Raw genomic sequence first — 13,158 nt, 5'->3', positions numbered from 1 at the left:
TTGGTTAAATTGACAAAATGATAAATCAGGCTTACAACAGAGTTTGTGCTGTGTTTGTGAAGACAAAAAGAAAAATGAGCACATAGAAACTTTGTCTCCAGAGCATTCATGAAAATAGCTCTTTCACAGTAATCTTGGTTTCTTCTCATCAAGATTCCCCTCTTGACATCTTCTCTGTATTATTAAAATGCTCAAGTTCACAAACGGTCAGCTTCACCCGACCATTTTGAATTCTTACAACACTCGTTATTGTATCTGATCAGTGATGTGAAAACAAGGTTTGACATTTCCTCACTTACATATTCTCAGCAGAGGATCAGGGCGTGCGATCGTCTCCACGCTGCTGCCTTGTCTTGTTTGCTCCAACCAGAGAGATATTAAGCGTGCAGGTGGTGATGAAGACTTGCAGATGCACACCTTCATAGCTGTCAGATGATGATCAGTGAAGTCAGCAGCTGTGAGTTTCAGCACTTGTAATTTCACGAGTGAAAAGCAATCAGTCACTACAACACATTCAACATGTGTTGCATCTGTCATGTCTTTCTCATGCTTTGTGGATTATGAGATGGCATGTTGACATATCCATAGCGGCCAGAATAACACTGCTCTTATAGAAAGCCACCTGTCTGCTCCATCATGTATCGCCAAGTGCAGCAGAATGCATTGAATAAAAATTGAAAGTGTAGCGGAGAGGAGAAAAAGGTGTGTCTTTTCTCCCGGTTTGACAGCATGTCATTTTCTGCAGCAGCGTGCCATTACCCCGACGTGTTTGGCCGTCTTCGGGGCCAAGAGGTACACCTTGTAAATGTTGAATGTGAAATTAGAATCCAATCGTCAACCTGTGTCGTAAACATTTTATTTCACCCCCTCCGCCCACCCGCCGCTGCTGATTTGATGTACGCCGCGCTGCCTGCAGGGCTGCTTTGTGCTCATAAACATGCCTCTTTTTGCCATACTCCTGCGGTTCAAGAGGAGGCTGGAAGGTGTGGCCATAAATCTTTGATCATTCTGCTCGAAGGGCGACCTTGGCTGTCGTCAGTGAGTCACACGTCGCCTCAGTCGCTCTGTCACTCTGAGCCCCAAATTGACCTCTTGGCCTGCTCGTAGGTGTGTGTTTGAGAAAGTGATGCTTGACTTGGAGCAAGTGTCCTGTCCTCCTTCAGGCATCCTCATCACCGTGGTGACTGATGGTGGTCCACTGACAGAAATCAATGATTTTGATAAGTGATTAATCAGGCAACAATGCCAGGTATTGTTGGTTTCCGATTTTGTCTTTGTCATTTTAAATTGAATATATTTGTGTATTTGGCTGATTTTTTTTTGTCTCTGTGAAACTATGATGAGAATTTTGGCTGTTTTCTGACACTGCAGAGCCTAAACATTTTTCTACTTTCGCAGTGTAGTGTGAAGTAACTAAAACTCACCCAAAATGTCTTAGCTCATCTTTCCACTTTTCTAACCATCGCCAGCTCTGGTTGTTTGGTTGAAATATACCCTTTATTCACCATGTTAGATGTTTGTCCCTGCTGCTGATTTCCGACCACGTTCTTGCTCTATCCCAGTGATATTTTCACATCTAACTCAATAATTAAAAGGTTTATTTCAACCAAACCAGAGCCAACGTTGCTAACAGTTATCTAAGACACCGAGGCCATAGTAGTAGAGGACTTTTATTGTGACAGACTGCTTGTCTGAGAGCTTTACTGCATTATATTCCATCATATTTTGATTTGTCAACTGGCACCTATATGTGCCCCCGTCCCCCCATGTTGAAACAATGTCCTTGCTTTGGAAACTTGTCACAATAATGAGTGTTTCACAGTTTGCCTCAAACATTGAAACATCAACACCACTTGAATGTCAATGTTTTAATAAATATCTTGTCCTTGTTAACATTTATGTGATTCTTCCAGCTATTTTGTTTGTTTTTTTTAACCCATGGTAGCAATGTTGTGTTTTATGATGTAATTGCATGCAACTACTACTTGTCACACTTAATATTTGTATGTCCATGCAAACAGGGCACTTCTGCAAAAGTGGGCATGCTTTCCCTGTATAAATAAAGGTTTCTATCAATCATTCAATCACAAACTTTAAGTAGGATTTAAGATGAATGTCTCTTGGTTTGAGACAGAACAGATTGTCTACTGATAACAGGATTGGAAGTACAGTCCCCACCTCCTCCTGTCTGCATGTCTAGTGTCCCTGGGCGACTGAACCCAGGGTTGCCCCTGAGCCTGGAAAAATGGGGGAGGGTTGCGTTAGGAAGGACATAAAACATGTAAATAACATATACCAAATTAAATATGTAGATTATTATTTTAATCTGATTCACAGGTTGGACGGGGCCCGATTTGCTGTGGACAAGTGATCGACTGTGACTGTGACCCCTAATGGGGATCAGCCAAAAAAGAGGAAGTCTGTGGGATTGAAAAAGAGTTTGTGTTCAGTTGAGTAATTTCTGGCCCACTGGCAGGCTGCTGCTTGTTTTTAATTGGAAAAAAGGCTCGAAAGATTAATCAATCATGTAAATAACTGTAAGCTGTATGTTAGTTATTAGTTTTTGTTTCCACATCTGCCGGGCTGCTCTGACAAAATGCTCTTCAGTCACCCTGCTGGCTTGGTTTGAACCTTGTATACATCAGTGAAATGTTTCAGTATTGATCACACATTTTTCTACATTACCACCCACAGGCTTTGACCAAAAAGCTTAATGGAACACAAGCTCTAAGAAACAAAGACGTTTCTGAAGTCAATATTGTGTTGATGTAGCTCTGACTGAAAAAACAGAATTATTACTGGGACTGTCTCCATGAAAATGGATTATATAATACTGTCTTGGTAATGGATTTAGCCTAATGATGGTCCTCTTGTCCAAAAGAGGGATTATTCTGAAGAGGAGAACAATGGTCTCAACTATGTCAGTGCATGAAGTAAATCACACAAGTTTGATCCAGAAAATCCCGCTAAAGGGACAGGAATCAAACTCTGGAGCTCCTTGTCTTACATGGAGATCATGAATAGATTATAGAGTGTCATAAATGCTTGTGTCTTATTTTCTGTCTTGTTTTATTCCTCCTTTGCAGCGGTTCAGTCTCTGAACAGCCTGAACGACCAGATTGCTCAGTTCATGGTGACCAGACCTTGTAGCCTGACTGATGAGGATGAGGCCTTCATCCCGGGAGAGAGGGACACCTTGAGGAAGTCCATGACCCTGATGAGACACCTGCTCGTGGACGCTCAGGTACAGCCTCTGGCCTCTCAACAGGGTCACCCAGTGGTTATTTTTAGAAAGAAACTACAAACAACGTTCAGCCCTGAGGAGAAATATGACTGTAATGCAAATAGCTAATTACTGATAAACAACAGAGGTTTCCAGATGCACACAGCAGGATGAATCACAAATTATTACAGGAGGGATTTTCCCCACTTACCTCAACCTGTATACCAGGTTTAGCAGGTTTACAGAATGTTGCATCAGTCACAGTCGGGAGCAAGCCAGTGTATCAGCCTGGTACTGTAAGTGTAGTTAGCATGTTTTATTTGTTTGTGTTATTTGTCAGCTTGTTAACTTGCAACTGGCAATGGCTGACTCAGCTAATGCTAAGCTTAATACTTTTTATTGATCAGTCTGCTCCGAGCTGGAAATTTCAGGTGTATTTGCATATTTGATAGCAATGGGCTTTTAGATTTGTTACGTGCCAAATCTAGCTTGCCAAGGTGTCTTTGAATCCCAGATTTTAAGGAAGAGCACAGACATCTCTTCTTTCAGTAGAGGACTGTGAAAACACCGGTGACAAACTGAGAACAAATACAAGTCAATATAGTCAAGTTCAGACATTTTAGGGGACGTAAGAAAAAAACATTCTTGAGTTTGGGGGATCTTTAAATAATATTTTCTAGGCTTTAGCAATAAAGCTCTTCATTGTAGACACATCACAGTTAACCAACAATTTCCACTTTTCACCATCTGCACACCATCAGGATTTTGTTCTAAACCATTTCATGAAACTTTCTTAAAACATCAGGACAAAGGAAAATTTGACTCTCATCCTCTGATGATACACAAAACAAAATCTTCACATTTTCAGACTTTTAACCCTAATCCTAAAGGTGTCAGATTTTATGATCTTTTGATCCCATGATCATATTTTGATCCTTATGATCTTTATGATTTTATGGTCAACTAAAATTGACTTATAAATAATTTTGATTCAAGAAGTAATGCATGCAGTTTGGAATAATTCTTCATTTTACATTCATTTTATAATAATTAGTTGGAATTGTTAGGAAGTTGATGTATATCATTATTTTAAACAGTCCATTTCGATTTCGATTGGTCCTTTAAACATATTGCTTCTACCACCAGAAATACTATAATACAATATAATAATATAATATAATAATATAACATAACCAAATAAATTTATAAAGGTTATTCATACATACATTACTCTAGAATTTTATTGCTGGAAGTGAGTAGAAAGCTTAGAAACACAATTTGTCAAAATGGGAAATAATATTTACAGAAAATAGACTTGAAACCTAATAATAATAATAATACATAAAGCATAGCAAATCCAAGTATTAAAAAAAAAGAAAAAAGATAAAAACTCGATCCACTGTTTACATTTGTTTCTAAAATCCTGGCTATGGCCCTAAAGGTATCAGCATCTGCAGCTTTTAAGTATTTGTTTTAATGAGGTGTTCACTGTACTGTAGTTACCACGATTAGTTATTCCTCTCACTCTGTCGTACCTGTGTACCTTTGTATGTACATTCATATCTTTTATTTTGAACTTTCTGGTGAAGTGAGGAAAAACAGAGATCGACCGACATGTCTCTTTTTCACCACGACTTCTGCTCAAGGTTGAATTCACAATATGTTCATCCCCTGAACTGAAATGAAACATTTGACCATGGCCACAGCTCAACCAGCCCAACACTGTGAAAACTTTGGCGACCTCAGCAATATTATGAATAACTGATGGTTGAAGTGGATGGTGTTTTTACCTCAGGAATTGTGAAAGAGAAATGCTTGTTTCTATGCAATGATCTTGGCTTTAAGTCTTAAGGGTAAAGCAGAAAATGTGTGTTTTACCATGTTTTGCTTTAAAAAAAAATACTAAAGTAACAATGTCTCTTCCTATTTCTCTTCAGATGAGATGATAATTCATCCTTATTATGTTGCGACCATTTGTCCTTTTATTTATCTTCTGTCTACATTTTGATGAATGTCTGATGAATCTTGACACAGTGATGCATTTGGGTCATCCATTAGCACCGTCATGATGGATACGTAGTCCCGCCGCCATTCTCCTGGAGATATTTTCTCCGACACAGTGTCATTGATTAAAGGGAAGGTAATTCAGCAAAAGGCCATTGCTTTCACCTCAGCTCAGTGGTATGCAAGCTGGAGTGAAAGATTGTTAGCCCGCAGTCAGTTTTTTTTTCTGTTAGTCAAGAATATAGCATTGAGACGTGATGGATGAGTGGGAACCTCCGCTGCGGATGGAGTGCCGATTATCTCTCCAAGAAGTTGTACTTGAAAAAAAAAGTTTTGCCCGTAGTTCAGTGTTAAGCGAAGCGCTCAGACACCAGTCAGCATGACAGATTTCTCTGCCTGTTGGCCTTGTTTGTGTCAGATGGTACACACACAACCTTTACATGCAGCCTTTTCCTCAAAGGACTGTCAAATGGAGGCCGCTGTCTGCTGCGAGCTTGTTGCTGCAAACTGTCAGAGGACAAAACAGATCAGCAGGGGATGCTGACGTGTGACTGACAGCTGCTAGATGATACATTTGTTTACTCCCAGGTCACAACCATCACCATAACAGAGATTCTCTGTCCCAAACTAAGAGGCTCTGGCTTCCGTTTGCCAGGTCTTCCTCCTTGAAGGCCATTTCCCTCTTCGAAGGAACTGTTTCCTGTATCATTGTCGTTGTCAGTCAGGATCAAGGTTTAGATAATGGTCATGCTGAGATAACTGGTTGAGGTTAAAGGGGAAGGTTAGAAACAGCAGAAAATAACTGGTCTAGGTGAGTTTGAGGTGAGGGGAACCACAAATCGATGGGGAAACTGATTTAAAGTCAACACAGCACCACGCTAAGCTATGATGCTAACAAACCTTCTTTTACACCTTTTATCTCTATAAAAAGTATTTTGGTGGCAGGCACCTCATTAACAGCCAGGGCATACTGCCACTTTCAATGGTTAACGTCATCAGGTCATATCAGATATAATGTTAATTCCTCATCACCAAAACTGTAACATTTGGCTTTTGGGTGGTTAGTACAGAGACCCGGACTGGCCACAGTGTTCCTGCATATTTTCCTTTTCCAAATTCCGTACTTTTCCAGACTCAAATTTCATCTGGTCATCACCGGTTATCAGTGTGTTGGTGAAATTTTGATGTTACAATTTTACACAAAGTTTGCATTGAGCTTTCTTTTCCCACCTGGTATCCTGAGCCACTCAGGCCATCTCTCGGAAAACATGCATTTACCCATTGTGGCCGTTGACTTGGATGACTCTGTCCACTGTCAGACATCTCTACCCAAAGAGGAAGTAATCTAACCAGTGCTAGCTATACTCCTATTATTTTCCCTCATTGAATAAATAATATTATTAATTATTAATATTATGTTATTGTTCCACCTGTGTTTTTAGTGCTATTTCATGAACAAGATCCAAAAATTTGTTTAAGAAAGTGTTGCTTTTCCATACTATGCTGCAATCCAGGAGCCATCAGAAGCCCCAGAAGAATCCCAGGTGGCCTAGCCAGCTCATTTGCCTGAAGTGTCAGGTCAACATAATCGCAACTGCAAAATGAAACCAGTAAATCAAAGTGAAAATAAACACGGGGCAACACCAGTCACTCAGAACTGAAGCCCCTTGCCTGTTTTTAACCTGATGGTTTGATCTCCGCCTGTCATCACACTCGATTGGTGACAGGAGTGCTCGTGGCTGAGTGATGAGGAGAGAAAATGAAAAAAGAATAAGAGAAAGAGAAAAGGTGGAGCTGAGAGGCAGCACATTAAAAGCAGAAAAGCCCTGGAGGAAAGTGCAGATTAATGCGGCATAATTACAGATATGTTCTTGAGCAATTAGGTACATGGTTAGTGTTTTAATAAATACACGGTAGCATGTGCTCAGCACATCAAAATATAACAACTGCTATCCTCGCGTTTATGATATGTCTTAAAAAGCTAATAAATGGCATCAGCACTTAATCATGAGAATTGCAGGAGACGCTTATACATAAGAGTAGTATTGAAAATACAGACCTGTTTACTATTTAATGTCAGTTAGTCAGAGCTATCAGAGCTTCATGAAGATCAACACAACTCCAGTCCAGTCTGACTTCTGAGAAAATTCCAAGTCAAAAACAAACACAAAAGTACACAGAAATTATGTGTGTGAATGTTAAGTCATCAAACCTTAAAGGGACATTTCATCTCAAAATCAAAAGTACATATTTTTCCTCTTACCTGTAGTGCTGTTCATCCATCTCAATTGTTTTGGTGTGAGTTGCAGAGTTTTGGAGATATTGGCTGTAGAGATGTCGGCCTGTCGGAAACTAAACATCATCCTGTAAACCTGCTCCACAGCCGTGAGTGGACGGGTTGTTTTCATATTTCAAGCCGATCAACTTAAGAATCAGGACCTGCATGTTCAAAAGCAAGCAGATGACATCCGTTATTCCAGTGTGTCAGATACATTTTAGATGTTCTGATTCTCATCTCATCTCAAGGTTGTAAATAATAATAATAATATCAATATCAATAATAATAATTAATAAGGCTGACACAAAAATCTTTCTGCTGAAATTGTCCTCCCAAGAAAAATAACAGCATCCAGCAATTCAGCAAGTGCCCTAAAATGACATATGTGACAAATTCCTCAAAGCATCAACAAAACATCGATCTTGAAAACGTGAGCCTGCTGTTCATTTGCATGACACCGAAAGACCCCTGACCTTCACTCAAACCATGATCTTTCTCTAAACCTGTCTCAGTTGTTCTTGTTACTGAACCTAACCAAACTTAAACCATAATGTTATCACATGAAGTGTTTCTGCAGTGATTTGTAAGAGGTTTGGACGGCACAGACAAATGATCTTGTTCTGCTGACAGGGATGTCGGATTAGAAAAATGTTTTTGTCTAGAGAGCACAGACAAACAATGTAATTTGTCGTTTTTGGAGGACTTGATGTTTCGCCCTTCTCATGCAACAAAAGGTGATCAAAGACCTGGGAGTTTTATCCTGCATTCAGGTGGTATCATCATAATTGGGAAATTTGTTCCTGACTAGGAAAACTCACAAAAACGCCCCTTGAAGTTGACACAACAGCTCAAAAAGTTGGATGAGATTTTGGTACACGACTTGCTGAATTATTGTTGATGTCATAGACACAGAGCGACAGTGAGCAAAGGTAAATGTTTGGTTGATAGCTTATTAATTCATGTGTTGCATATCTTTTTTTTTGCTCACACGTAATTTGTAATATGATATTAAGTTTAAAGTGTTAGTTGCTGTCCACATAGAGTGACCTAGATTAGTTAGAAAAGTTATTTATCAGCATTAACCCTGGTAACAAGTCAGATAAAGTAATAGTTTAGTCTTTTTACGCAATGTACTGGTGCAGTAACAAGCATGTTGTTTTCTTTTGTATTATAAGGCTTCAAACTGTTTCAGCATACCTGGATAGCAACATGAATCTTTACTGGGATGCTAGTTTCAGTCAATCCATCACCTGGACGCTACAACAACTACAACAACCATAATCTACCCTTTGTAACATCCATGTTGTTTTCACATTTAACTTAAAAGCTTGTGAAGACACTGAAGTGGAAGAACAACTTCTCAACTTGAGAAATGGAAAAATCCGAGGAGCACATGAATGCAACATTAGTTATTTATAACTTAAGTTCCTTGTAGATGTTGAAAGTTTAACCTAATTAGACACAATCGGGGATTTGAAAGGATTCACATTCAATAACTGCCTACTGGATTCAGATTCAATACTCCAGCCCTGGTCTCTGTATTTAATTCCCCTTATCTGAGCAGCAGGATTGAGCTTTCAGGCTCCTTATCATCACTCAGGCTACGATAGACGGGCAAAAATAATTGTGACCAGATTATGTATCAGATTTCGTCTGTTCTCTGAGTCTCAGAGGTCAAAGTCAAGTGTGATCTCATCCCACATAGAGGAGCTCAGCTCATCCAGTGGGTTTTGCATTCATGGAGAGTAGTGTTTCCACTGTCAGATGGAATATGAAATTAGTCCAGTCCTCTTTCTCTTCTGCTCTTTTAATGTCTGGTCTCCCGTTTCAAAGTGGCTGCTATTCTCTGTGCAGTTCAGGCGAGGCAACTTACCCAGACGCTCTGATGTCCAGTATTTAGTGCTGATCTAAAAGAATAGCAAACTGTCTGAGACTGTCCGTCAAAGACCTTGATGTTTTGTATATAATGTATATCTTTTGAAAGCATTTTCTGACATCAAATGTTTTAGTTTGTGGAAGTCGGGGTGCAAACATCATCTGATGAATTCAGCATTAAAATTTCAAGTCCATGGCACTAAAAGGCAGAAAATTAATTTAGAGGGGATTTGAATAGTTTCTCTTTGAATGCTGTCCCAGAATTGATTGCCTCATTTGTCACTTGCACAGATGAATTATTTATGTCCCCGTTGCTGTGCCGGGGTGACTAATCAAATGCATTTCAGTGGGTGTGGAAGCTGTGAATTGATGTAGTGGAACGTTGCACTGCATTAGCTACTTTGGTCGAGGAGTCAGCAGGGCTACAATAGAGGCCTGACGATGGCGTGACGGAGGAGACATCGCTCACCATAATTCTCAAAAAATGCACAGGAAGGACTGTCTATTAAGTGAAAGTCAGAGTCCTCTGAGAGTGTATCAGTTCAGAGCAAATACTCAGCTGTGCAGGTCAGTCACCACACACAGAACAGCACCTCAGAAACTTGGTCTGTATAAGTCTGAACAAATAGAAGTACTTTACCTGAGTGCCTGTCAGATATTCAGCAGCCGTAGTAGAGAATGACTGATTGGTCCATTGTGGACCAGACTTTACCTTCGATCAGAGTTAATTTGGGACTGGAACAATCAGCAGACCCTGTTCACCTCACTCCCTGCTCTTTTTAATCACCTTTTAATGTTTAAATCAAGTGAAAACCTGCATTTTAGCCTTGATAGCAGCAAGGCTCTAGGAATGACAATGATGGTATGTCAGTCAACCACTTTGGTACAGAAGTACATATTTCAGCAGCTGAATGAATTTCCATTGAATTTGTGTACAGATTACATATCCTTTTGACTTTGGTGATCCTTTTGGTTGGCAGCAATTTCGTATAAATATGAAAATCTGTCCCTGACTAAATGAGTGAGTGATGACCTTCTTGCAGTCCTGTACCCCTTCAGACAGGACACACTCGTCTCCACACATACAGACATATAGAGTTTTAAATCTTTCACACACATTCTGTGCCTGTATTTTGCATATGGCTTTTTTCTTTTTTCGCCAGTGGGTGCGGTCCACTTATTACATAGGGCCTACTTTGGTTTCACCTTGTGTATAAGTTGAATAGCAACCAGACAGTTGGTTCACACAAACAGCTTTTTCTTCAGCTACTTAAAGGAACTAATGGGGCCCACAGGGCTGCACCTATACTCAAACAATTTAGGGTGGTTTCACAAAGATATGTTAGACTAGTCTGTAGTGTTAGACTAGTCTTAATTTTGCTCATAGATTGGTCTATTGCAAGTTGGACAGTTTCACAAAAATAGAGACTAACTAACTGTAAGCCAAAAAATTTAGACACCTTTAGACCTGTGCCTTTAGACACCCCGAGGCTGTCTCAGGCTGAAGACCCATGTAACTATGGTAACAATCCGTGCCACCAACTGATCAATAGCGCCCAACAACAAGTAAGAGGAAAACATGACTCATAATTTGTGGTGTGTTAACATTGTTATGGAGGGAGAAATGATTTCTTTGGGTCTTGTACCATACATTTATATATTTTTGAACATCTTTGATGCTCCTCTCTACAATGAGATTTACACTGTTTACTGTCCCTGCAATATTTTTCCTTTCCTTTTTTTTTTTTTTTTTTTTTTTTTTGTATTGTTACACTCTTCACTAAACTTTCCAAGTAAAATGTCCTTGTAACTGTTGAATTCCTCCAAAAGATGAATATTTTCTGCTGAGGCGAACAGAGCTGAGCAGTTGGATGTGGTCACTCGGTTGGCCATGTTTTTAATTTTGAAGATGGTCTTTATTATTATTATTATTATTAGAATTCATTGTGCCATAGTCCTACCTAAAATAGTCAAGAACTTAACTGCTTTGTGTGAAAGATGAAGTTAGACGTCTATCTGACGTCTGACTGTCTGTAATATCTAAGCCATGGTCAAAGTGTATTTTTGTGAAACTGACCCGTCGAGTCACCGTGCGGAACTAAGTTTCTATTTTGTGTAGGCTTTGCCCTCTAAGTCTCTTACTGTTGGGACTATTTTGAAACAGGATACGGTCCATTTCACACTGGGTCTACACAATCAACACACACCCACGTCACAAAGAAATCAATAACCTGCCCATACCTCGCCATCGTGTACAGGTACATCATTGTATGTGCACAGATGGCACAGGGACGGTGGGGTACCTGATATACACCATTAGGGAATAAAACTAAAAAACAACATAAAACCTACTGCTGGGAAAAGCACAGATGATGGCCCAGCACAGGGTAGAGAAGGAGAGAAAACAGCTCTCATGTACCAAGGGAGAGCGCCCAGCATACCTACCAACATTTAGGTTTCAAATTATGTGAATTTCCTGGGAGAAATAACAAAAATGGTGGGCACTGGGAGTTGGCCTTGAAATATGTTAGAAACCTACTAAAAAGGACAGCTTTGCCAAGTCTGATGCACAGTGAAAGCACTTCAAATAACAATCAATCAGAGAAAAAACTCAATACAGAGTGACTAAAAGGAATATAGAAAAACGGGATATCTACAGATAGAGATGAATGAAAGAGCAGGGAGAATATCCATTTCACCCAGAGGATAAATCCTAATAAATCTGGTGATTCTCTGACTTTTCATTTAGTGCCACCAGCAGGTCATCTACTAGATGAACAGCTGGAACATTTGGAGATAGTGATCCCTCACAGTCAGCTGTATACTGGACTTCAAAATGGCACACACATTCACTTGAATGAAAAACGCCAAATGAGTCCAAAAAGTTCTTCTGTGACTACTCTAACTAAAAATGAGTGCTTCTTTGTATTTCTCTCCCTGGCTCTGTAGGCTCGGCTTTTTCTCACTTTTCAAGGCTCTGGGAAAAGTTTTGCAAATATAAAAAATATTAATGGTTTAAAAATTCATAATATGAGCATGAATAATTGACTTTGTTTGTTCCTGGTGTCCTGTCAGTTTTACACGTCTTTCACCACTGTTGTCGTGCCATATCCATGCTAACATGCTAAACTAAGATGATGAACATGGTTAATATTATACCTGCTAAACATCAGAATGTTAACGTGTCATTTTTAGCATGATAGCATGTGGATGTTAGCATTTAGTTCAAAGCTCCACTGTGACTAATTAGAGCCTCAGAGAGCTGCCAGTGTGACTGCAGACTAAGTTTTGTTATCATCTTTTACTGGAAACTTTCTTTTCCACAGTTTAAGTCAAGTGAAAACCTACCTTGTAAATTCATAATTTATGCAGCACACTTCATACTCAGCGTTGCAATGTGCATTTCAACTGACAGTTTATCTTTTTCTGCTACTTTGCAGCCTCAAAAAGCATAATCTTTACACAGAGTCACTGGGTTCAAAAGAAAGCTTAGTAGCCTATGAGGAGAAATGAAACAGAAAAATTTCATATGAGCCAGAAATCATAGCTGATTGTGGCAGAGCAGAGAGCCGCCAGTTTAGTCATTTCAATTACAATGTTGGCAGATCTACCTTAATTCATTATTGACCAGAGAAGAATTAAAGGAGCAATATGAACCTGAGCCCAAAGTAGAATAGATTGGGAGGCTAGATTAATGATCCAGTGAGGTTTGGGTTGTCCAGCTGCAGTTGTTAGTGAGAAAATGGATCAGTTTAGATCTGATACATAATGAACTAAT

General features: G+C 39.5%; 1 protein-coding gene across 2 annotated transcripts in view; it reads left to right on the top strand.

The window, feature by feature from the left end:
- The window catches only part of kaznb (kazrin, periplakin interacting protein b), a 188,526-nt gene that overhangs the window by 33,171 nt on the left and 142,197 nt on the right, over positions 1-13,158 (top strand). For both annotated transcript variants that reach the window (XM_084736318.1, XM_084736308.1), the window contains exon 2: positions 3,087-3,244. In XM_084736318.1, coding sequence (XP_084592444.1) covers positions 3,087-3,244 — 158 coding nt within the window. The remainder of the gene's footprint in view (positions 1-3,086; positions 3,245-13,158) is intronic.

This window comes from Lutjanus erythropterus, chromosome 2, assembly GCF_056507025.1.
Source record: "Lutjanus erythropterus isolate fLutEry1 chromosome 2, fLutEry1.hap2, whole genome shotgun sequence".
Taxonomy (NCBI): Eukaryota; Metazoa; Chordata; class Actinopteri; order Lutjaniformes; family Lutjanidae; genus Lutjanus; species Lutjanus erythropterus.
This window is presented reverse-complemented; position numbering and strand designations above follow the sequence as displayed.